We start from the raw sequence: 27783 nt of genomic DNA, 5'->3' as shown, positions 1-27783 counted from the left end.
TATCCATCCACACATACAGACACAAGCAGACATATTTAAAGAAAAAGAGTTTGGGCAGAGATGTCAGTCGAGGCAGAAGTGTAGAGGCAAAGAAGTTGTTGAAAGACAGGTGAGGTATGAGTGGCGGCAACTTGAAATTAGCGGAGATTGAGGCCTGGCAGATGACGAGAAGAGAGGATATACTGAAGGGCAAGTTCCCATCTCTGGAGTTCGGATAGGTTGGTGTTGGTGGGAAGTATCCAGATAACCCGGACGGTGTAACACTGTGCCAAGATGTGCTGGCTGTGCACCAAGGCATGTTTAGCCACAGGGTGATCCTCATTACCAACAAAAACTGTCTGCCTGTGTCCATTCATGCGAATGGACAGTTTGTTGCTGGTCATTCCCACGTAGAATGCATCACAGTGTAGGCAGGTCAGTTGGTAAATCACGTGGGTGCTTTCACACGTGGCTCTGCCTTTGATCGTGTACACCTTCCGGGTTACAGGACTGGAGTAGGTGGTGGTGGGAGGGTGCATGGGACAGGTTTTGCATCGGGGGCTGTTACAAGGATAGGAGCCAGAGGGTAGGGAAGGTGGTTTGGGGATTTCATAGGGATGAACTAACAGGTTACGAAGGTTAGGTGGACGGCGGAAAGACACTCTTGGCGGAGTGGGGAGGATTTCATGAAGGATGGATCTCATTTCAGGGCAGGATTTGAGGAAGTCGTATCCCTGCTGGAGAGCCACATTCAGAGTCTGGTCCAGTCCCGGAAAGTATCCTGTCACAAGTGGGGCACTTTTGATGTTCTTCTGTGGGGGATTCTGGGTTTGAGGGGACGGGGAAGTGGCTCAGGTTATTTGCTTCTGTACCAGGTCGGGAGGGTAGTTGCGGGATGCGAAAGCTGTTTTTAGGTTGTTGGTGTAATGATTCAGGGATTCCGGACTGGAGCAGATTCGTTTGCCACGAAGACCTAGGCTGTAGGGAAGGGACCGTTTGATGTGGAATGGGTGGCAGCTGTCATAATGGAGGTACTGTTGCTTGTTGGTGGGTTTGATGTGGACGGACGTGTGAAGTTGGCCATTGGACAGGTGGAGGTCAACATCAAGGAAAGTGGCATGGGATTTGGAGTAGGACCAGGTGAATCTGATGGAACCAAAGGAGTTGAGGTTGGAGAGGAAATTCTGGAGTTCTTCTTCACTGTGAGTCCAGATCATGAAGATGTCATCAATAAATCTGTACCAAACTTTGGTTTGGCAGACTTGGGTAACCAAGAAGGCTTCCTCTAAGCGACCCATGAATAGGGTGGCGTACGAGGGGGCCATCCTGGTACCCATGGCTGTTCCCTTTTAATTGTTGGTATGTCTGGCCTTCAAAAGTGAAGAAGTTGTGGGTCAGGATGAAGCTGGCTAAGGTAATGAGGAAAGAGGTTTTAGGTAGGGTGGCAGGTGATCGGCGTGAAAGGAAATGCTCCATCGCAGCGAAGCCCTGGACGTGCGGAATATTTGTGTATAAGGACGTGGCATCAATGGTTACAAGGATGGTTTCCTGGGGTAACAGATTGGGTAAGGATTCCAGGCGTTCAAGGAAGTGGTTGGTGTCTTTGATGAAGGATGGGAGACTGCACATAATGGGTTGAAGGTGTTGATCTACGTAGGCAGAGATACGTCCTGTGGGGGCTTGGTAACCAGCTACAATGGGGCGGCCGGGATGATTGGGTTTGTGGATTTTAGGAAGAAGGTAGAAGGTAGGGGTGCGGGGTGTCGGTGGGGTCAGGAGGTTGATGGAGTCAGGTGAAAGATTTTGCAGGGGGCCTAAGGTTCTGAGGATTCCTTGAAGCTCCGCCTGGACATCGGGAATGGGCTTACCTTGGCAAACTTTGTATGTGGTGTTGTCTGAAAGCTGATGCAGTCCCTCAGCCACATACTCCCGACGATCAAGTACCATGGTCGTGGAACCCTTGAACGCCGGAAGAATGACAATGGATCGGTCAGCCTTCAGATCACGGATAGCCTGGGCTTCAGCAGTGGTGATGTTGGGTGTAGGATTAAGGTTTTTTAAGAAGGATTGAGATGCAAGGCTGGAAGTCAGAAATTCCTGGAAGGTTTGGAGAGGGTGATTTTGAGGAAGAGGAGGTGGGTCTCGCTGTGACGGAGGATGGAACTGTTCCAGGCAGGGTTCAATTTGGATGGTGTCTTGAGGAGTTGGATCATTAGGAGTAGGATTAGGATCATTTTTCTTCGTGGCAAAGTCCAGGCGGAGCTTCAAGGAATCCTCAGAATCTTAGGCCCCCTGCAAAACCTTTCACCTGACTCCATCAACCTCCTGACCCCACCGACACCCCGCACCCCTACCTTCTACCTTCTTCCTAAAATCCACAAACCCGATCACCCCGGCCGCCCCATTGTAGCTGGTTACCAAGCCCCCACAGAACGTATCTCTGCCTACGTAGATCAACACCTTCAACCCATTACATGCAGTCTCCCATCCTTCATCAAAGACACCAACCACTTCCTTGAACGCCTGGAATCCTTACCCAATCTGTTACCCCAGGAAACCATCCTTGTAACCATTGATGCCACGTCCATATACACAAATATTCCGCACGTCCAGGGCCTCGCTGCGATGGAGCATTTCCTTTCATGCCGATCACCTGCCACCCTACCTAAAACCTCTTTCCTCATTACCTTAGCCAGCTTCATCCTGACCCACAACTTCTTCACTTTTGAAGGCCAGACATACCAACAATTAAAGGGAACAGCCATGGGCACCAGGATGGCCCCCTCGTATGCCACCCTATTCATGGGTCGCTTAGAGGAAGCCTTCTTGGTTACCCAAGTCTGCCAACCCAAAGTTTGGTACAGATTTATTGATGACATCTTCATGATCTGGACTCACAGTGAAGAAGAACTCCAGAATTTCCTCTCCAACCTCAACTCCTTTGGTTCCATCAGATTCACCTGGTCCTACTCCAAATCCCATGCCACTTTCCTTGACGTTGACCTCCACCTGTCCAATGGCCAACTTCACACGTCCGTCCACATCAAACCCACCAACAAGCAACAGTACCTCCATTATGACAGCTGCCACCCATTCCACATCAAACGGTCCCTTCCCTACAGCCTAGGTCTTCGTGGCAAACGAATCTGCTCCAGTCCGGAATCCCTGAATCATTACACCAACAACCTAAAAACAGCTTTCGCATCCCGCAACTACCCTCCCGACCTGGTACAGAAGCAAATAACCAGAGCCACTTCCTCGTCCCCTCAAACCCAGAATCCCCCACAGAAGAACCACAAAAGCGCCCCACTTGTGACAGGATACTTTCCGGGACTGGACCAGACTCTGAATGTGGCTCTTCAGCAGGGATACGACTTCCTCAAATCCTGCCCTGAAATGAGACCCATCCTTCATGAAATCCTCCCCACTCTGCCAAGAGTGTCTTTCTGCTGTCCACCTAACCTTCGTAACCTGTTAGTCATCCCTATGAAATCCGCAAACCACCTTCCCTACCCTCTGGCTCCTATCCTTGTAACCGCCCCCGATGCAAAACCTGTCCCATGCACCCTCCCACCACCACCTACTCCAGTCCTGTAACCCGGAAGGTGTACACGATCAAAGGCAGAGCCACGTGTGAAAGCACCCACGTGATTTACCAACTGACCTGCCTACACTGTGATGCATTCTATGTGGGAATGACCAGCAACAAACTGTCCATTCGCATGAATGGACACAAGCAGACAGTGTTTGTTGGTAATGAGGATCACCCTGTGGCTAAACATGCCTTGGTGCACAGCTAGCACATCTTGGCACAGTGTTACACCGTCCGGGTTATCTGGATACTTCCCACAAACACCAACCTATCCGAACTCCGGAGATGGGAACTTGCCCTTCAGTATATCCTCTCTTCTCGTCATCCGCCAGGCCTCAATCTCCGCTAATTTCAAGTTGCCGCCACTCATACCTCACCTGTCTTTCAACAACTTCTTTGCCTCTACACTTCTGCCTCGACTGACATCTCTGCCCAAACTCTTTTTCTTTAAATATGTCTGCTTGTGTCTGTATGTGTGGATGGATATGTGCGTGTGTGCGAGTGTATACCTGTCCTTTTTCCCCCCTAAGGTAAGTCTTTCCGCTCCCGGGATTGGAATGACTCCTTACCCTCTCCCTTAAAACCCACTTCCTTTCGTCTTCCCCTCTCCTTCCCTCTTTCCTGATGAGGCAACAGTTTGTTGCGAAAGCTTGAATTTTGTGTGTATGTTTGTATTTGTTTGTGTGTCTATCGACCTGCCAGCGCTTTCGTTCGGTAAGTCACCTCATCTTTGTTTTTATATATAATTTTTCCCACGTGGAATATTTCCTTCTATTATATTGTATACGAACTAGCTTATTTTAAATTGGTCTTTGAATTGAATTGAATTGAATTTTATTTTATCCTGTAAGATTACATTGTGTACAGTAAATGTACATGTAATATAGGACATGTCAAAGATTTAGCATTCATTATCACTTATTTTTCTACACCTTTAGCTTACATTTTTACATCATTGATAATGAATAACAATATATAAAAATTTAATGGCATAAGTATTCTGCAACACTTTAAAACTCTTTTTCAATGAGATAGTCTTTATGTTTCTTTGGAAAGTCATTGTAAAGTACACTATCTTGCAGGTTTTTAGGCAGACTTCTTAGTAGTCTGATACCAGAGTACTGGGGTCCTTTTTCTAGCATTGCCAGTCAGTGGGGTATGCTCCGTACTTCATTCTTCCTTCTTGTATTGTGAGTGTGTACACTAGCATTTGTAATCCAGTCCTCACTACCTTTTGTGATGTACATTAAGGTTTTGTATATATACAATGATGAAAAAGTTAAGATACCAAAGTTCTTGAAACAGTTTCTGCATGTTTCAGAGGTCTTTCTTCTTAAAATGGTCCTAATTGCTTTTTTTTTTTTTGTAACATGAACACTCGTTTTGTCCCTTGTTTGTTTGAGTTTCCCCACACAGTCACTCCATACTGTAAGCATGGTTCGAAAAGTGCATGATACACTGTACACAGAAGGTTCTTGTCTGAATATTGTGATAGCTGCATCATTAAGAATATGACAGAGCTCATTTTCTTATAGACATTATTAATATGTTTTTTTTCCATTTCAGTTCATTATCCACAAGAATACCTAAGAATCTAGCAGATTCTACTTCTTCCAGCCTTGTTCCATCAACCTCTAAATCCATGTCTAAAGCCTTTTCCTAATTTTTAAACACTGCATACATAGTCTTTTTTAGATTTACACTCCTGGAAATTGAAATAAGAACACCGTGAATTCATTGTCCCAGGAAGGGGAAACTTTATTGACACATTCCTGGGGTCAGATACATCACATGATCACACTGACAGAACCACAGGCACATAGACACAGGCAACAGAGCATGCACAATGTCGGCACTAGTACAGTGTATATCCACCTTTCGCAGCAATGCAGGCTGCTATTCTCCCATGGAGACGATCGTAGAGATGCTGGATGTAGTCCTGTGGAACGGCTTGCCATGCCATTTCCACATGGTGCTTCAGTTGGACCAGCGTTCGTGCTGGACGTGCAGACCGCGTGAGACGACACTTCATCCAGTCCCAAACATGCTCAATGGGGGACAGATCCGGAGATCTTGCTGGCCAGGGTAGTTGACTTACACCTTCTAGAGCACGTTGGGTGGCACGGGATACATGCGGACGTGCATTGTCCTGTTGGAACAGCAAGTTCCCTTGCCGGTCTAGGAATGGTAGAATGATGGGTTCGATGACGGTTTGGATGTACCGTGCACTATTCAGTGTCCCCTCGACGATCACCAGTGGTGTACAGCCAGTGTAGGAGATCGCTCCCCACACCATGATGCCGGGTGTTGGCCCTGTGTGCCTCGGTCGTATGCAGTCCTGATTGTGGCGCTCACCTGCATGGCGCCAAACACGCATACGACCATCATTGGCACCAAGGCAGAAGCGACTCTCATCGCTGAAGACGACACGTCTCCATTCGTCCCTCCATTCACGCCTGTCGCGACACCACTGGAGGCGGGCTGCATGATGTTGGGGCGTGAGCGGAAGACGGCCTAACGGTGTGCGGGACCGTAGCCCAGCTTCATGGAGACGGTTGCGAATGGTCCTCGCCGATACCCCAGGAGCAACAGTGTCCCTAATTTGCTGGGAAGTGGCGGTGCGGTCCCCTACGGCACTGTGTAGGATCCTACGGTCTTGGCGTGCATCCGTGCGTCGCTGCGGTCCGGTCCCAGGTCGACGGGCACGTGCACCTTCCGCAGACCACTGGCGACAACATCGATGTACTGTGGAGACCTCACGCCCCACGTGTTGAGCAATTCGGCGGTACGTCCACCCGGCCTCCCGCATGCCCACTATACGCCCTCACTCAAAGTCCGTCAACTGCACATACGGTTCACGTCCACGCTGTCGTGGCATGCTACCAGTGTTAAAGACTGCGATGGAGCTCCGTATGCCACGGCAAACTGGCTGACACTGACGGCGGCGGTGCACAAATGCTGCGCAGCTAGCGCCATTCGATGGCCAACACCACGGTTCCTGGTGTGTCCGCTGTGCCGTGCGTGTGATCATTGCTTGTACAGCCCTCTCGCAGTGTCCGGAGCAAGTATGGTGGGTCTGACACACCGGTGTCAATGTGTTCTTTTTTCCATTTCCAGGAGTGTATAACTAGTTCATTTTCCAACAGCCATTGAGCTGTGACATTTGCAGATATGTATGCTCCTCTCTCAAGCTGTTCAATATTTTGGTCACTATTTAGTATTGCCACGTTATCAGCATACAATATTTTCTTTTCTTCCTCCTCAACACCTATATCATTAACAAAAACATTAAATAACAATGGCCCCATTACCGAACCCTGCAGCACTCCATATTTGATGGGTTTGGTTTCTGACTGGTATGAGTTTCCTAATGATACATACTGCTTGCGGTTGCACAAGTATGATTTTATCCATTCACCTGGTTGCCCTCGAATGCCATAGTTGCTTAATTTTTGTATGAGCATTTCATGCTCAATGGTGTCAAATGCCTTTGAAAGATCCGGAAACATTGCAGAGACAACCTTTTTCTCATCTAAGGACTTTAAAATGTCTAAATTTGTAAATACTTTGACATGTCCTATATCCTTATAAAAAGAGAACTACGGATGAATAAAGCTGCTGTTACTACTACTACTACTACTACTACTACTACTACTACTATACTTTATAAGATGTGTGATTAGCAGGATTAAATACTAACCTTATCATTGACTTGTATTCTAAACCTAAAACCATTGCTCTGCATCTGATCCTCATAATCAAGTGGTTGAACAATTTTCAGTGAACCTGTTCCATCATTATTCCTCACCATTGTAAATTTGTCAGCACCATAGCCACTATTTTCAAGAACCTGCAAAAGTGTAAGTTTAATGCTGTTTATAAATTTTTGCAGGAAAGTGAATTTTAACAAATATGAGTACTATATATGATTGTGTTCCATACTTACCTTATACTGGAATTTATTTGTTTCATCTTCATCATGCACAGTCACAGTAAGAATAGGAGTCTCAGGAAGGTTTGTCTCATCAGTCTCATCTACTTCAGTGAACCATTCATCTTTTGTGAACTGCGGAGGCATGTCATTTATATCTTTAACTCTTATGGACGCTGTTCCAGTCCCTGAAAAGGAGAAGCTTTCTGATAAATGTTGACAACCAACAGGATCAGCTTACTTTAGGTAAATATTAGTTAAAATATTCCAGTCACAAACCTGAAATTGTATTTTCCCCAAACACTGTCAGAACATGCAATGTCTTGCATTTCATCTTTATCACAACTAGTTTTGAATCACCAGGAAACAAGTGGTTATTAAAATGCCACTTTTTCAATTCAAACTTACAAGTCTAGGAAAACATTGAGATTTACACAAAAACTTATAAGTTTAGGTAGGAAAGAAAAGTCACTCTTAATCCAAAATCAAAAGATTTTTTGAAGTACAAAATGGTCATTGCAGTGTATGAATAAAATTAATTTGACAAATGAAAATGTTAAAGACCGCCAGTGAAGTTTATATTTTGTATTGTTCTTTAGGCAGAGAAGACCACTGAGTGACTTAACTATTCTTAGTTCATGAATAAGATAATATGGTGCCATCTGCCTGATTATTATTTAATCATTTTCTTTTCCCTCTCAAAACTGCAATATGAAAGGAAAAAGAAAGCGAATGTTTAACATTGTAACAGACAGTGCATGCATTTGCCAATGTAATAAACTGGTATATGTGAAAAATAGCTCACAGTAATTCATGACTGAATGAAACACATAAAATGAAGAAACAAAGAAGAAACTCTAACAACTAAAAGAAATTTCTTTACACAAGTGAGAGAAAACAAGTATAAGTCACTCTGAATCTCAGATCAAGAGACACAAAAGGTTCATGTTGTGTAAATGTTGTGTAAATGGCTCAAGGGGTACACAACAGAACTATGACAGGCCATCACCACACAGGTACAACCACTTGTGCAGCACCTCTCAGTTCTGAGGAGCTTTCTCCACTATTTGTGACCACTTTCTGCTTCTGCAATGTCTTTCAGTGCAGTGTAGTCTGCAATGTCTTTCAGTGCAGTGTAGTGTGTTTGATCACCAATAGTGTTGTCAGCTGCCAAAGAGAGCATTGCAAGATTCGGACTACTTTGATTCTGCCAAGTCCTAGTGGAGATGGAAATACTTCAGACATCAGACAAAAAAGATGATGCACTGTGGACACTCACTCATTTCAGTTCAGTGCCTGCTGCCAGTTTAGTTTAGTGCCTCCAGTCAGCTCAGTACAGTTCTTGCAATTATGCTAGGGAGCACAGTTCCACAAGTTTTTCTCAGAAGACTACCTGCCAACTTAGCAGTTGCTATTTACAGAGGAATAGAACAGTCAAACAAGTGTCTGCATAAATACTTTCAGTCACAGTGGTAATATCTGAGACTGCCAAGAGACAGCTAGGTTCCTTAAATTTCATTTTATTAGGGGCAGACCATCAGTAATGAATGTTATTGACTATTTCTTATTGTGTTGCCGCATATCTGTTCTAATGCTGCCTTGTCAAGCAAGTGTATAATTCGATAGTACTAGTGTGCAAACTGCCACTCATTTTAGTGAATTACAGCAGTACATCAGTTTTATGCTACTGTGGATGTTTGGGCTGAATTAATGGTAACATTCAGGTACAATTTTCCAACACAGTAAGGGGTTAAAAAACAGTTGGCTAACTGTTACTGAAGTGTCGAAGTTTAAATTTGTAACATAATTAAAGTATGTGGATGGAGACACTTGGTAAAGAATGGCAGAGTACAGTGAAGGGAAAAAAAGAAAAAAAATATGGAGGCTAGGAAGAGACAAAGGGGAAAAATGGGAAATATAAAAATAAAGACGAACATATGAATGAAAATGGAAGACACTAACAAAAAGGGAGGCAGGTAATGAGCAAAATATAAAGAAAAAATGTGGACTTCAAATATAAAACGGAAAGCAAAGACAATTCTGGAAGAGAATAGATTACTAGAAAGGAAGAACAGATTAGTGTAAGTTAAGGTTAGGTACACAGCAAGAGCATGGTGATGGAGTGCCTGTTTGTTGTTTAGAATCACTAAAATTGGAAAAGAGAGTCTAAATGATCTGAGTAAGGGAACAAGTACCCTTGTTTCTGATATTTTGTTCCAAGAATATTCACAATCACAAAGTTTGAAGTGTCCTTATAAAGTTACCTGGAGCTATACTGTCTTGGGAATGAGCTTGATGACTATCATGCTTCCACTGTAATACATTACCGGCCATCGTCAAATCATGAAGGTGGTGTGCAACAAATGCCAAATTGGCATGAAGTGCACTGCATGCTTGGATATGCAAATGATTAGCATTTCAGCATAGCTACACAAACTAGGTATGAGTAATGCCACATACATTCTGTATAAAAGTAAAGATTACACAGTGAGTTACTCATTCAGAAATTGCATTTGAATGTTGTTCATTTGTGAAAAGATCGTGTTGTTGTTGGTGCCTTCAGTCTGAAGACTTGTTTGATCAAACTCCCTGCTCTGTGTAAGAGTGAGATTCAACTGCCAGCATGTGTTGAAATTCAACAGTGGTGAAATAATGAACTGTAGTTTATCATTCTGCAATATCACTGCTTGTACTGGTCAAGGATCCACAGACTGTCATGCAAAATATGGAATCAATGGGTTCTGGAACACCATATTCAACATCTAAATGACGTACTTGAGGTAGTGAAGAAACACATTGTTCACTCAGCTGTGCATGATGGTACAGCCATATCACTTACCTTGAGTCTAAAAGTGGGTTTGTTTATAGCATGGCAGGTACCCACACAGACAGTGTGATGATGACAAGAGCTTCACAGACTGTCAGAATGTGGCTTCCCTTGATATGGAAGCAGAGGGTTGTGCACTGACAGTGGTGTACCAAACAAAAACACCAGATGGACCCACACTGTATTTCTGAACAAGTCCTGGTCCCGTATACTGCAGCACAATGGAAAAATCTATGTAGATGTAGGTATGTGGAGCCATCATGGAGAATGAAACCTGCCAGATTGCATTTGCCATTGTCATATGGGTCCAGCATCTGGCATCATGGTATGGGGTGACAAAGGTGCACAATACGGACAACTCCACACCACAGTCAGTAATTTCATGTTTTAGCTGTGTTAAGGCTGATGGCTGTGCCTTGTATTGAGGTCTCAATAATTTTAGCTTTTAAAAAAATAATGCAAGACCACATGTTTACCTCGCTGTCTTCACCTGCCTAAATAGAGAGGGTGTTTGACTGTTGCTGCGGCCAGCACATTCTCCAGATCTCTCAACCATTGAAAACATGTGATCATGGGTTGGTGCGAGACTGAGATGCCACCACTCACCTCCACTTTGATTGAAGAACTCTGGCACAGAGATGACATGGTACAGAATGATGTACCCATACCCGTCACCTAAGCACACCTTTATATTATGCCCATCCAGGCTTGGACTTTTTTTGCTGCCACAGGTGGCAGCTCTGTATACTAAATCTTGCTCTCTGTATATCCCCAAATCAGCTATAAATTTAATCATATACAATGAAGTGACAAAACTCCTGGGATTCCCCCCGAATATTGTGTTGGACCTCTTTCTGCCTGGTGTAGTGCAGGAGTTTGATGTGGCATTGACTCAACAAGTCACTGGAAATCCTCTGTAGAAATACTGAGGCATGCTGCCTCTATAGCCATCCCTAATTGCAGAAGTGTTGCTGGAGCAGGATTTTGTGCATGAACTGACCTCTTGATTATATACCATAAATGTCTGATGAGATTCTTGTTACGTGATCTCGATGGTCAAATCATGCACTCAAATTGTTCAACGTGTTCTTCAAACTAGCCGTGAACAACTTTGTTTGCTGCAAATTGTCTCTTAGTAGCCCAACAGAACCATTTTCAGTCAATGATAACATCAGCTGGACTAGAGGACCCAGCCCATTCTGTGTAAACAAAGCCCACACCATAATGGAGCCACTACCAGCTTACAGAGTATCTTGTTGATAACTTGGATCCATGGCTTCATGGGGTCTGTGCCACACTCAATCCCTACCATTAGCTCTTACCAACTGAAATTAGGACTCATATGACCAGGCCGTGGTTTTCCAGTCATCTAGGGTCCAACTGATTTGGTCATAAGCCCAGGAGAGACGCTGCAGGTGATGTCATGCTGTTAGCAAAAGCATTTCCATTGGTTGTCTGCTGCCATAGCCCATTAACACCAAATTTTGCACACTGTGTAAATTGATATGTGTGTAATACATTCAAGATTGGTTTCTGCAGTTATTTCATGCAGTGCTGGTTTGTTAGCACTAACAACACTACACAAATGCCACTGCTCTTAGTCATTAAGTGATGGATGTTGATCACTGCATTTTCCATGGTGAGAGGTAATGCCTAAAATCTGGTATTCTTAGCACTCTCTTGACACTGTGGGTTTCAGAACATTGAATTCTCTAACAATTTCAGAAATGTGATGTCCTATGCATCTAGCTCCAACTACCATTCCATGTTTAGTCTGTCACAGTCATAATCACATTGGAAACCTTTTAACTGAAATCATCCAAGAACAGATGACAGCTCTACCAATGCACTGTGCCTTTTATACCTTGTGTATATGATACTAAGTCATCTGTTTCTGTTATCACATTACTTTTGACACCCCAGTGCATATTCTTCTTACTATACTGTATACACACCATAAATAAAATTTCATTCTTTGCTATACTTCCTAGTGTTGCATCTATAATGGCCAGCAAAGTATGTATATATGTATTTACGTATGTCCAGTAAGGGGCTGAAATGTGTGGTGCTTGTGTGGAGTGTATGAGAACTTTTCCTACAGTGCTTCTCTTGTGACTAAGAGCTTTGGTGTAAGGATGTGTGGTTGGGTATGTCAGATGGTTACTCATGGGAATGATAAAGGACATGAGCCTGCAGACAGGAAGGTGTAGAAACTGATAAACTGCAAGAGAAATACGCTCACTAGGGAAACAGAAGTCATTATTGGTTGCTGACAACATGATAAAGCTTATATATCTTGGGAAGAGGACTGACGTTACCGTAAGTGTACTATGTTTTAGTGGATGACATGTCTAATAGATCTGGAAGCTGGATCATGGAGTCAGATCAATATCTTATGAGTTCTTTAATTTCAGTTGAAATAATAGGAGAAAGATTATGTCAAATATTTCAAGCACATTCTAAACCTTCACCACATCTCTTTCTCCTACCAAAGAAAGTACTTAGAAAGTTCAGAAAAGTAAATATTCAACATTTGCCTTATTGTTTGTGAATCCCATTCAGACTTTTAAAATTGGTAAGTGGATGCTCTCTACTGCATCAAACAACATTAACATATTATGAATTACAGTAATTAATTGACTACATTACTGCATATTTGTTTCAAATATTTCTTTTTCCATTCCAGGGGCTTTACTGATTTTCTCATCATTTACATTCCACAACCATTCATGATCACAAAACCCTTGGATAAATAACATAATTAAATACCTTTTAGCCCTCCTCCATCCATGGCCACCACCTGGATGGAATAATCTGGAGTTCGTTCACGATCAAGACAACATACAGCTGTCTTGATTACACCAGTCTCTGATTCTATTTCAAATATTGGAGAACCAGTTTCCTCTTCTATAACATTCTTCTCAATGGAGTATATAAGCCTGGCATTAGATCCTTCATTCGGGTCATCATAATCCACTGCAGTCATTGTCATGACAACCATTCCTGAAAATGAGTAATATGTAATACACTGAAAACACGTATTTTTTTAATGTTCAACATACATACTCTTGGTTGACTTACCTGCAGTTCCATTTTCTGTTACATTTCCAAAATAAATTCCCTGAGGGAACACTGGTGCATTGTCATTAATGTCTTTCAAGTTGACTTGTACATCAGCATATCCAACAAGACCTTCACCACCCTCATCTTGAGCAAATACTGTAAACCTCCATTGAGGGCGCCCATTTGGCTGGTCTCTGTCCAGGGGCTAAGAAATGCAGTAATATGTAATGAGCCTTTATGTACTGCATATGGTTTACTAAATTCATTATTGCTCATCTCTCTCTCTCTCTCTCTCTCTCTCTCTCTCACTCACACACACACACACACACACACACACACACACACACACAGAGATTTGGGAGGGGAGGGGGGAGAGGAGGAGGAGGAGGAGGAGGAGGAGGAGGAAGGCTTTGTGAAGTGCTGGGAAAATAGGTAATTGATGGTTGAACCCTGTAGAGAATTTCTTATTATTATTTATCAATGATTTATTCACCTGGTATCAGCAATAATGCAATCCAGAGATATTCCCAGAAATAAACATGAATTTGTTCTGTTGGGTCACAGATCCTTTGGCACCAAGACACTGATAGAAAGATGGCAGAGCTGTCATAATGTGTGAAGACAGAGAGCAATCAGGTGGGAAACAAAGAACTGTGCACAATGGATCTTTGTGCTTTAAAATAAGTAACACATGTGTATTCATTCCTACTCTCTACACTTGAAAACAGGTTTTAAAAAATACAATTTATTTCTGGCTGCACTTCCAAATACACCACTGCATTCACTCCCACATCTGATTACTCAGCACTGGATAGGAATTGCAACATAATTATAAAAGTAGAGAATTTGTGCTATCCATGACTCATGTCAAAATAAATAAACAATTGAAGTCTCAAATTAATATATCAACATCACTGCTGTTTCCCATCATGCCCCAAACAGTAGTAAAAACTACTCTAAATAAAATCAAAGACATATTTGACGATTTTTAAGCTATTATATCTTAAAGTTGTTTAATCAACGTTATTTGTCACTGGGTGTTGAAGCCATACAGTACATGCAGCTGTACGTTTTAAAGACCTGCTTCTGCACTAGGGAGGTATGTTGACCCCAGATCAAGTCTGTTGAGTGGGTTAACAAGTGTTTATTTATTTATCATCCATTCCATCGTACAAACGATATTGAACTTGTCATAAACAGAATGGTGTACTGGCCAGCCTGGATGTGATTTCAGGCAGTTTTCCACATCCCACTAGGTGAATACTAGGCTGGTGACCCAGCCACCTCAGTTACATGATTTGCAAACATTTAGAAACTTTTTGCTCACTTTCACATCATTCAGGCTTTTGGGCTACAAATATTCCATCCATCAGGGTAACGAAGTGGTGACAGGAAGGGCATCTGGCCGCTCCTTAAATTACCCATACCAAACCTTTTAATAACAATGCCGAGCATGTGCTGATGTGGTGCTAAGGCACAAGAAAAAGGAGACAATCTGTCACTAGGTACTGATAATACATTGCTGAATTAAACTACCAATTTCTTTTTATTAGTAACATACCATATATATACAAACAAATCACCAACATGCACATTCCCATTGTTGTAACAATATGCTGTGTGATGGTAGTCCAACAGTGTGACTTCTTATCAACCTGCGCAACGCTTACTATGTCCATATGTCAATTATAGTTAAGGGATTTATGGGTCTTTCCATGGCCGCGCGCGCGCGAGTGTGTGTGTGTGTGTGTGTGTGTGTGTGTGTGTGTGTGTGTGTGTGTGTGTGTGTGTGTGTGTGTGTACTTTCACTAGAAAAAAAGCTAATGCTCGAAAGCTAATGTGAATGGTGCATTGATCTGCTATAGGTGAGTGGTTGCCTTCCCTTAATTTACATACTGGCCCACACAGTAATTTCCATTACTGTTCTGCATTTATAATTCAGTTATTTGCACCATGTTTTCAAATGTTGTACTGGACTGATAACCAGAATATTGGTATAATTGCCAAGAATCATGATTTACAGCTGTGACTGCTTCAAATTTGAAATCCCCTGCGGTAAACATTAATATAGGGAAGTTGCCTATGTCGAAGTCATGTGTTCCTTTGACACACTTACAAGAAACATGTTCTGACAAGACAGTATTCAAACACATTATTTTTTTAAAAAAATATTCAGTTCTTCCTTTACTGCACTACTGAAAGACACATATTTGTCAAGTGTGTAACCAAATGGTACAATGGTGATTTTCTAATTTGAGAAATACATTTGGAGCAATAACTAAAACACACGTCACAAACAGTCTTGACTTGATTTACTAACACAATGTCATGTTTTATCTCATAGTAGCATTACAAAATAATGATTTAACTGGTCATATAGTTGTATTAATCTCCCTCTTAGTAAATGTGGCAGCAAATTCATCCCATTCCATTCATCCCTCCAAAATGTTGCATTGTTTGTTCAGTAGTGTGAATATGAATGACTTAACCTTGAGAACTCAGATTCACAAGAATTTCAATCTTCTTTGAGAGGATAATTGTATAATAACAGTTACATTATTTCAGAATTTTGTGTACGAGATGACAAAGGCAGATCTCAATGCACTGAAAATCCTCGTCTTAATGATAATAAAAGAAGAAAGTAATTTTGGACGGGGTTTTGTAGTATTTTTCAAAGATGAAAAATAAGTCTGAAATGTAGGAAGAAGGGTTACCAAACTTTAGGAACTCAAGCATTAATATAATGTGTCATCACAAACAAAATTTTTTTTTCAAAGACGTCAGACACTTCAGAAACATAATGGGAAGCTGGAGGTAGAATGTGCGCATATAAGCAAGGGCTGGTTATCAGAAAGACTGACTAATTAAATAAAATAACAAAATTAGCTATAGCTTTATGAAGACAGGAAAACTGCAGTGCTTTGGAGGAGCATGAAGTAATTTGGAAGAAGTAATTAAACAGTGTGCAGGGACTGTAAAAAGAATAGGATGACCAATATTTTGCACTAAATTTTGGAAGTAAGATACTATGAATTATTATCTTACAATTAGTGACTTTATTGATATCTTGTTAAATCATTACTTGTGCTTCGTTAATTTTTGTAGATAAACTTCCAGATATCAAAGTATGTTGAATTAAATAATCGAATTATTCTGAGAAGGGAGTTCAGGAGAGCGAAATGGTACTTTCCATACAAAAGTACTGTCTAGTGTCATATACATCACAGGGAGACATTGCACATATGACATACAACACCAACATACAGCTATATTATTTTTGGAACTGGTACAGTATTTTTTTTAGTAGACCAATTAATGTGAAGCAAATTGACATCAAAAACTATGAGACACATAGGGTAACCTCTGGATTTTTCTTCAAATGGAACCAAGATTAACAATGGAGAAATATTATCCTTAGACTTTGTGCTGCCAGGATGTCCATAAAGGAGAAAACAATGTGAAATCATGAAATAGTCAATGTTGACAGATACATTTTCCTGTTAATCACAACTTGTGCAGAAGTTTCTAGTGAATCTTCACAGCCATTTCATTTTACCAATTTTTCTCTCTAATGCTTCTGCCTGTTTCCAAGACTTAGTGATCAGATACAGATAAATATATACCAACACATTGAAAATATATAGTAAAATGTTGCTGCTAAAAAGTGCAGAGATCATGCTTCAAAAGGGAAAATAATGCTCAGATGACATTTTTATTTCAAAGTTAACAGTTCAGAAGAAAATAAAGTAAAGATATTTGGATAATTAACCTCTCGGGTAAAATATTCCGGAGGTAAAATAGTCCCCCATTTGGATCTCCAGGCGGAGACTACTCAAGAGGACGTCGTTATCAGGAGAAAGAAAACTGGCGTTCTACGGATTGGAGCGTGGAATGTCAGATCCCTTAATCAGGCATGTAGGTCAGAAAATTTAAAAAGGGAAATGGATAGGTTAAAGATAGATATAGTGGGAATTAGTGAAGTTTGGTGGCAGCAGGAACAAGACTTTTGGTCAGGTGAATACAGTGGTATAAATACAAAATCATATAGCGGTAATGCAGGAGTAGGTTTAATAATGAATAAAAAATAGGAGTGCAGGTAAGCTATTACAAACAGCATAGTGAACACATTATTGTGGCCAAGATAGACACAAAGCCCATGCCTACTACAGTAGTACAAGTTTATATGCCAACTAGCTCTGCAGATGACGAAGAAATTGATGAAATGTATGATGAGATAAAAGAAATTACTCAGGTAGTGAAGGGAGACAAAAATTTAATAGTCACTGGTGACTGGAATTTGAGAGTAGGAAAAGAGAGAGAAGGAAACATAGTAGGTGAATATGGATTGGGGGTAAGAAATGAAAGAGGAAGCTGTCTGGTAGAATTCTTCACAGAGCTTAACTTAATCATAGCTAACACTTGGTTCAAGAATCATAAAAGAAGGTTGTACACATGGAAGAATCCTGGAGAAACTAGAAGTTATCAGATAGATTATATAATGGTAAAACAGAGATTTTGGAACCAGGTATTAAATTGTAAGACATTTCCAGGGGCAGATGTGGACTCTGACCACAATCTATTGGTTATGAACTGTAGATTAAAACTGAAGAAACTGCAAAAAGGTGGGAATTTAAGGAGATGGGACCTGGATAAACTGACTAAACCAGAGGTTGTTCAGAGTTTCAGGGAGAGCATAAGGGAACAATTGTCACGAATGGGGAAAGAAATACAGTAGAAGAAGAATGGGAGAATCTGAGGGATGAAGTAGTGAAGGCAGCAGAGGATCAAGTAGGTAAAAAGACGAGGGCTAGTAGAAATCCTTGGGTAACAGAAGAAATATTGAATTTAATTGATGAAAGGAGAAAATAGAAAAATGCAGTAAATGAAGCAGGCAAAAAGGAATACAAATGTATCAAAAATGAGGAAGTGCAAAATGGCTAAGCAGGGATGGCTAGAGGACAAATGTAAGGATGTACAGGCTTATCTCACTAGGGGTAAGATAGATACTGCCTACAGGAAAATTAAAGAGATCTTTGGAGAAAAGAGAACCACTTGTATGAATATCAAGAGCTCAGACGGAAACCCAGTTCTAAGCAAAGAAGGGAAAGCAGAAAGGTGGAAGGAGTATATAGAGGGTCTATACAAGGGCGATGTACTTGAGGACAATATTATGGAACCGGAAGAGAATATAGATGAAGATGAAATGGGAGATACGATACTGCGTGAAGAGTTTGACAGAGCACTGAAAGACCTGAGTCGAAACCAGGCCCCTGGAGCAGACAACATTCCATTAGAACTACTGATGGCCTTAGGAGAGCCAGTCCTGACAAAACTCTACCATCTGGTGAGCAAGATGTATGAGACAGGTGAAGTACCCTCAGACTTCAAGAAGAATATAATAATTCAAATCCCAAAGAAAGCAGGTGTTGACAGATGTGAAAATTACCGAACTATGAGTTTAATACGTCACAGCTGCAAAATACTAACGCAAATTCTTTACAGATGAATGGAAAAACTGGTAGAAGCCGACCTTGGAGAAGGTCAGTTCAGATTCTGTAGAAATACTGGAACACGTGAGGCAATACTGACTCTACGACTTATCTTAGAAGAAAAATTAAGGAAAGGCAAACCTACATTTCTAGGATTTGTAGACTTAGAGAAAGCTTTTGACAATGTTGACTGGAATACTCTCTTTCAAATTCTAAAGGTGGCAGGGGTAAAATACAGGGAGCAAAAGGCTATTTACAATTTGTACAGAAACCAGATGGCAGTTATAAGAGTTGAGGGGCATGAAAGGGAAGCAGAGGTTGGGAAGGGAGTGAGACAGGGTTGTAGCCTCTCCCCAATGTTATTCAATCTGTATATTGAGCAAGCAGTAAAGGAAACAAAAGAAAAATTTGGAGTAGGTATTAAAATCCATGGAGAAGAAATAAAAACTTTGAGGTTCGCCGATGACATTGTAATTCTGTCAGAGACAGCAAAGGACTTGGAAGAGCAGTTGAACGGAATGGACAGTGTCTTGAAAGGACATCAACAAAAGCAAAACAAGGATAATGGAATGTAGTCAAATTAAGTCGGTTGATGCTGAGGGAATTAGATTAGGAAATGAGACACTTAAAGTAGTAAAGGAGTTTTGCTATTTGGGGAGTAAAATAACTGATGACGGTCGAAGTAGAGGGGATATAAAATGTAGACTGGCAATGGCAAGGAAAGTGTTTCTGAAGAAGAGAAATGTGTCAACATCGGGTATAGATTTAAGTGTCAGGAAGTCGTTTCTGAAAGTATTTGTATGGAGTGTAGCCATGTATGGAAGTGGAACATGGACGATAAATAGTTTGGACAAGAAGAGAATAGCAGCTTTCGAAATGTGGCGCTACAGAAGAATGCTGAAGATTAGATGGGTAGATCACATAACTAATGAGGAGGTACTGAATAGAATTGAGGAGAAGAGGATTTTGTGGCACAACTTGACAAGAAGAAGGGACCGGTTGGTAGGACATGTTCTGAGGCATCAAGGGATAAAAAATTTATCATTGGAGGGCAGCGTGGAGGGTAAAAATTGTAGAGGCAGACCAAGAGATGAATACACTAAGCAAATTCAGAAGGATGTAGGTTGCAGTAAGTACTGGGAGCTGGAAGATGAAGAAGCTTGCACAGGATACAGTAGCATGGAGAGCTGCATCAAACCAGTCTCAGGACTGAAGACCACAACAACAACAACAGCAACAACAACCTCAAAAATCTGTATACCTGCTAGTATCTGACATCCTACTCTGCAAGTTTATCAGGCGTAAATGACAAACAATAAAACACAGTCTTTGGTTCACCTTTCACACAACATTATCTATTAGACTTTTCCAAGTTAAGTTGTTTTTAGTTGTATACCTTAGGTATTTAGTTGAAATGACAGCTTTTAGATTTCAAATCTTAAACATGGCTGCAAAACAGCAGCTGTGTAAATCCAAAGAGGCTGAAAAAGCAGACAATCAGTTGTAAACAAAGGTTTATTAGCCCTTGACCTAGTTTTCAATATTTGAAAAGGTATCTTCTTCAGAGAGAGTGGGCCTTGTTACATCACATGATGGTACATCTAATCTAATATACAATCATGTGATGTAACAAGGCCCATTTTTTTGAAGAAGATATTCTTACAAACATAAAAACCTAGGTCAAGGGCTAATAAACCCTTGTTTGCAACTGGTTGGCCGATTTTTCAACCTCTTCGCTTTTAGATTTGTGTGATTTATCATGTTACTGAAATTTAGTGGATTTATTTTAACACTCAAGGGGATGACCTTCACTTTTTGTTATTTAGAATTAATTGTGAAGTTTTTGCATCACACAGATACTTTGTCTATATCATTTTGCAATTTGTTTTGATCTTTTGATGACTTTATTAGATGGTAAATGACAGAATCATCTGCAAACAATCTAAGAGGTCTGCTCAGATTGTATCCTAAATCATTTATATAGATTACAAAAAAGCAGATGGTCTATAACACTTCCTTGGGGAATGCCAGGTATCGCTTCTCTAGCCAAACCTGGGAGTGGAGGGGTGGCTACAATGCAAGGTGGCAGGTGGTGGGGGGTTAAGACAGGATTGGAGGCCAGTGAAAGTCCAGAGAGACTCAGATGTTGAAATTAACACTTCACCTTATCATACATTTGCACTAGATTGGTGTGATGCAGTGACTACTCCCCCATTTCTTGTGGGAGGGGCCAGGCGATCAGAGAGATGACAACCAGTGTCCAGCCAGCTGCAGCACAGATGCACAGATTTGCTGATGTATGGGCTCAATGTATGGCACATGACTCCATTGTGTGAGTTGCATCACAAACAAGTTGTATCAGTGACACATAGAGATGGTCAGGAATCTTTTTGTGGTAGCCAACTCCGTGATGAATGGCTATGTCCCAGCATCTGTTGATACGCAGTGTGGTGCACACATGCAGTGCGGTGGCACATACACCACAATGTTGGAAGATGCCTGCTGTGCACAGAATACGACCTGCTGCCACTTGGGCAGGAGCTTGGGTTGCTGATGATGCCTGAGATGGCATGCTGTGCCATGACACTAAGTCCAGAAGGGAGACTTTTTGTAGGTTGGTAGAACTGCTAGGCTCTGAATGAAAGTGCTACTGAAATGACAGCTATTTATACAAGGTAGCAGTGCACCTGTTATACTAATGCTTTGATTCTACTCATGTTCTCACAACAACACTGGCATATGCTGGTAGAGAAATGCTCTTGCCTTTACTGGGCATTATCTCTGCACTGGCAGATTCCCAGGGCAAGCCTGACCATTTTCACTGTAATTCAACAGCTCCATTCCTATTAATGAAATAACACTGTGCTTTTGCCAGCTGTGCAATACTCCACCACAGACGAGGTGCGTTCAAAAAGAAACCAAACTTTTGAAATAGCACGCCAACCAACAGAGAGAGCACGCAGTGGCTACTGATCGCACCTTGCAGCAGGTTTAGACAACAACCATTTGCTTCATGTCACTTGGACAATCAGCAAGTGGACCAAAGCCGCTGAAGTAAGAAAGTATACAGCCTAATTGTCAGATTAGTGCAATAAAGGAGCTTGAAGAACAATGTGTGTGTGTGAAATTCTGCTACAAACTTGCCAAAACTTTCACAGAGACATTTCAAACACCAATGCATATGTGGAGGTCTGTATGAGTCGTGTGCAGTGCTATGAGTGGTTTAAATGTTTTTAACAGGACAGAATGTCGGTCTGTGACGATTCAAAACCTGAACGTCCTTCCACATTAACACATGATGGACATGCGGATAGTATTTGTGCTGTGATTCACATAAATCATTGTTTAACTGTTCAGGAAGTTGCTGAGGAGATGAGCATCAGCGTAGGATCATGCCATCAAATTTTGAGTGACAAACGTGAGATTCATCGTGTCAGTGCAAAATTTGTACCATGTTGATTGACTGAAAGTCAGAAACATACCCATGTTGAAATGTGTGAGGAACTGCTTGCCACTGTTAATGACAATGAAAACTTTCTTAAGAACATCATAATAGGTGATGAGACATGGGTGTACAGTTATGGTGCTGAAATGAAGATGCAGTCATCACAATGGGTGACTGGCCTCTGCTGTTCCTAACACTGTCTTCAAAATTATCTGCCCAGCATCTATCCAATGCCTCTTCCATGGAAACAGCGAATGCAACACCATGTCCATTGCTTGTTGCATCTGTTCCCATGATTGTTCATAAGATTTATGCAACTTCTTACATTCCCAAGAAACTTCCCTGAGAATACCACTGCTCTTGGCTCCCCACTGAAGCCCAGGAAATACCTCATCTCGCTTCTTCACTTCATTCTGGGATTCTCATTCATTAAATACTAAACTCAGCATCCATTAATGGTTGGTAACCAGCATCCTCTTATTTGCCAAAATGAACTCCTCTCACCATGTGCCAATTCTGCAGTTCCATTCCAGACATAGGTGCAGCACTGCAATGACTAGCATTCCTTCAACCTTCGACCTCACTGTACAGCAACCTGAGGACAGAGATTATCATCATCCCCCCCCCCCCCTTTCCCCTCAGAAGGCTGCTGACATCATTCAGCACTCTCATACAAAGTAAATTCAAATGATCCTTGCTCTAACATAAAAACTTATTCCTTAATCCTTAATATGTTACATACTAACACATAAAACATAAACACCACAAAATATCTCTGTCACTTTTTTCACGTCAGTGAATATGGTACTTTCCAAACAGTTCAGCCACATTCTCACATCTACTCCTTGGTATTTTTCTTCTTTGTGTCTTTCTCAGTCTCCGCTCTTAACACTCCTGGGATCGAGTTCAGAACACCTTGGAATCATCCAGCATGCACTTCCGTCAATCTTGTTGGCAACAGTAGCCAACCGTTGAGTGGTGACATACTCTCAACCATTTGGCATATCTCATGACAAATTTCTTAATCTTACCCTTCAGTGTGCTTGGGCTGGATAACGTTACCCAGTGCTCTACTCTCTAATGTGGTATGCTACCCATGCCGTGTTTCGCAGCTTCCTTTAGTCTCTCCAGTGCCTTTGTGTTTGCCTTCTGCATCTGCTTCCATATTTCTGTCACTGTTCTCATGAAATCATGGACCGACTCTCCATACTTGCCTCTTATTGCCTTAATAATTGCAAATGGTGATGGTATTTTCCTGCCATATACTGCCTTGTATGAAGATAATCCCATACTAGTGCAGAACTTTGAATTGTACGACAACCTGACAAATAAGAGATGTGTGTCCCAGTCACTGTGGTGTGAGTTCACATAGTAGCTTAACATGCATCTGCTAATACGATGCATCTGATCCATTGCACCATTTGAATGTGAGTGGAGTGGACTAGTTCTCAGTTTCTTCACACATAACACACAACATAATTCATTTATCAAGTCCAACATAAAATTTGTCCTTGGTCTGTAATCATCATCTCCAGTACCCCAAATTTAAAAATTCAATTGTTGACAATTGGTTGAGCAACTGTGACTGCTTGTTGTTTTGGTATAGCAGATATCTCCTCATACTGAGAAAACTGATCTATTATTGTCAACACAATACAGTTCCTTGCTGTTGTCCAGTTAAATGGTCCTAACACATCCATTAAAATCATTTCAGATGGTTTTGACACTTCTGGTAGTCTCTACAATGTTATTTCTTTATGGCTCAAGTCTGCATGTTGTGCACACTGCACACAATTTCTCACTTACTGATCCACATCTTCCTTTCACCAATATCTGTTAGTCACAATTCAGTTTGTTGCTCTGGACCCACCATAACCAGATAACAAGATCAAGTGCCTCTCTCAGGACTTTCTCCTTCAACTTAGCTGACATCACTACTTGTGGCCCTAAACTTGTCACCTTAAACAATGGATTGTCACACATGCTGGACTGCAGTTGCATTTTGTATCGCTTGTAGTCACTGTGAGCATTCTACGCTGCTTGCCATTCAGCAAGCCCGTGATGCAGTACCTGTACTATTGATGTCTTTCTGCTCAAAGCATCTGCATTTCTGTGTTTGTTCCCTGGCTTATGCATCACTTTACTGTTGAATTCACCGATTCCTCATCTACATCTACATGATTACTCTGCTATTCACAATAAAGTGCCTGGCAGAGGGTTCAATGAACCATCTTCAAGCTGACTCTCTACCGTTCCACTCTCAAACAGTACATGGAAAAAACAAGAACTTAAATTTTTCTGTGCGAGCCCTGATTTCTCTTATTTTATCATTATGATCATTGTTCCCTACGTAGCTGGGTACCAAAAGAATGTTTTCACAATCAGTGGACAAAACTGGTAATTGAAATTTCATGAGAAGATCCCGTCACAACAAAAAAAGCCTTTGTTTTAATGATTGTCACTCCAATTCACTTATCATACACCCAGATACCTGACGGATGTTACTGCTTCCAAAGACTGGGAATTTATTTTGTACTCGTGCATTAATGGGGATTTTCACCTTGTTATACGCAGTAGGTTCCACTTACTAATACTAGTACTGTATGATATACTAAAATGTGAGGAAAAATACATATGTTGCAACAAGAATCTTCAAATTTACTTAGTTGAAACCAACCGTGAGGACCTGATGTGAGATTTTCAGCTTCAAGAATCAGACGCCCCAGACAAGAAGAACTGGAGCCATCTCAACATGACAAGCTGAGAAAACTAGAAAGTTTTTTGTAATCTTTGCTCCTCTCAGATCCTCGCAAAAGACTCTGGTTATTAATTATTCTGACTGGACATTGTTTAATGTGGACAGTAGATGGGGAGGAGATAGTGAATGCACTCTAGGTGGTAGCCGTGCGCGGGCAGTGGCACTAACTCCCTATTTCACAATAATACAAAACGAACTGCCCTTCTTTGAACTTTTTTAATGTCATCCGTCAGTCCCACCTCATGTGGATCCCACATCGTACAGCAATACTCCAGAAAAGGGCGGACAAGTGGGGAGTAAGCAGCCTCTTTAGTAGACCTGTTGCACCTTCTAAGTGCTCTGCCAATGAATTGCAGTCTTTGGTTTGCTCTACCCACAACATTATCTATGTGATCGTTCCAATTTAGGTTATTTGTAATTGTAGTCCCTAAGTATTTAGTTGAATTTACAGCCTTTAGATTTGTGTGACTTAACGCGCAATTGAAATGTAGCGAATTTATTTTATAAATCATGTGAATAACTTCACACTTTTGTTTATTCAGGATCAATTGCCACTTTTCACACCATACAATATATCTTATGTAAATCATTTTGCAATTCATATTGGTCATCTGATGACTTTACAAGATGGCAAATGACAGCATCACATGCAAACAATCTAATAGGGCTACTCAGATTGTCTTCTAAGTCATTAATATAGATCAGGAACAATAGAGGGCCTAGAGCACTTCTTTGGGAAACACAGGATATTGCTTCTGTTCTACTTGCCGACTTTCTGTCTATTACTATGAACTGTGACCTTAACGCCCATATTGTTAGTCTGCTGAACAATATTTCTTAATACTAATAAATGCATTAAAATAGTGCAAGCTCCTTCTAAAAATCCAAAAACAGTAAGACTGGACTTGATGTTAAAACTTTTCTTAGCTCTTTGAAAGCATGTTGACATTCCTCTGACCACATGAATTTAGCATCTTTCTTCAATAGTTGCATGAGCAGGCATGCTATATCAGTGATTACACTCATGAATTTCCTATAATAGTTCAAGAGTCCCAGAAATGATTGTAGCTCTTTACTTGACTTCAGAACTAGAAAATTTTGTTCAACTCATACTAGTCTTGGAACCATTCTTGCTCCATCTTTGCTAAGCCAATGCCCCCAGTAATCTAGTTCCTCCAGAAGAACATGACACTTTTCCATACTTTAATAGTTATCTACAAACAAAATTCCTGACAGCTCGCAAACATTTTCATGTATATAGTTGAGCTAAATAATATTACTGCTAAAAGCATTTGAAACACATTGTTAAATTGCTTGGAATTCATGGGATTTTCTAATTAGTTCCTGGAAGGAAATTTTATTTCAATTGGAACAGATGGAGCAGCAGTGATGATGGTAAGAAAAACAGATGTTACAATAGCAGACACAAAAATTAAAATAAGAAGGTGTGAACATTACAGAAGCCATGAATTGATGCCAGTTCGTAACCTGTTATAATGTTAGTCACAATGTAGTTTTCTAGTCAAATAATCAGTTGTACTCAAAACTTCAGTAATTGTCGTTGCATTACATCTAGTTTGAGAGTAAAGCCAAAATTTTTTATTTTCATTTCTTTTAAGAAAAACTAGCACTGTATACTTTTAATATACCTTAAAAATGTAGCACTGAACACTGAATTCACTGTAAATAGCAAGTATTTGTGAAGTTAAGTGAATGATAATATTGTATGTAATTTTTTTAGGGATATATTTTACCTTGAGAACAAATATTTCCCCAGTTGTCCTGTTTATGTCAAATTTGCTGTTGGCTGGATTATCAGGGTCAATACCTTGACCCGTCAAAAAGTACACAATATTTTGTGGTCGATCCCTGTCCCCATCAGTGGCTGTCACCTGAAGACAAATAACAAAACATTTAGAGTAACGAAGAGTGAAAACAGTAATGCAAAGACATAATGCAACTCTTTCTGTTTTGTAAATCAGTATTTGTTATTAATCATCTTTTATTCATTTTGATAAATGACTTTCAGAATAACAAAAAGCTGTAAGATTCAAATCATGTTTTACACAGCCAACTTCTCAGTGCAGCAGCAGCAAGTGATTTATAGAAACTCTGTGCCTATCATAAATTAGCTTTTTTTGTACTTTACTTCAGATATGATCAAACATATTTTATGTTCATTATAATGACAGAATATTTTTAAATACACTATGTGATCGAAAGTATCTGGACACCCCCAAAAACATACGTTTTTTCATATTAGGTGCATTGTGCTGCCACCTACTGCCAGGTACTACATATCACCGACCTCAGTAATCATTAGACATCATGAGAGAGCAGAATGAGGCACTCCGCAGAACTCATGAACTACGAACGTCGTCAGGTGATTGGGTGACACTTGTGTCATACATCTGTACGCGAGATTTCCACACTCCTAAACATGCCTAGGTCCACTGTTTCCGATGTGATAGTGAAGTGGAAATGCGAAGGGATATGTACAGCACAAAAGAGTACAGGCCGACCTCGTATGTTGACTGACACAGACCGCCCACAGTTGAACAGGGTCATAATGTGTAATGGACAGACATCTATCCATAACATCACACAGGAGTTCCAAACTGCATCAGGATCCACTGCAAGTATTATGACAGTTAGATGGTAGGTGAGAAAACTTGGATTTCATGGTCGAGCGGCTGCTC

At 41.0% G+C, this 27783-nt stretch overlaps 1 protein-coding gene across 1 annotated transcript in view; it reads right to left on the bottom strand.

Moving 5' to 3' along the window:
- The window catches only part of LOC124799096 (neural-cadherin-like), a 242938-nt gene that overhangs the window by 202383 nt on the left and 12772 nt on the right, over positions 1-27783 (bottom strand). The window contains exons 7-11 of the mRNA XM_047262635.1: positions 26839-26976; positions 13411-13597; positions 13099-13332; positions 7518-7690; positions 7272-7421 (exon numbers count right to left, since the gene is read on the bottom strand). Of these exons, the coding sequence (XP_047118591.1) occupies positions 7272-7421; positions 7518-7690; positions 13099-13332; positions 13411-13597; positions 26839-26976 (882 nt within the window). The remainder of the gene's footprint in view (positions 1-7271; positions 7422-7517; positions 7691-13098; positions 13333-13410; positions 13598-26838; positions 26977-27783) is intronic.

The sequence above is a fragment of the Schistocerca piceifrons genome, chromosome 5, assembly GCF_021461385.2.
Source record: "Schistocerca piceifrons isolate TAMUIC-IGC-003096 chromosome 5, iqSchPice1.1, whole genome shotgun sequence".
NCBI lineage: Eukaryota > Metazoa > Arthropoda > Insecta > Orthoptera > Acrididae > Schistocerca > Schistocerca piceifrons.
The sequence above is the reverse complement of the archived record's forward strand: the minus strand, read 5'-3'. Positions and strand labels throughout refer to the sequence as shown.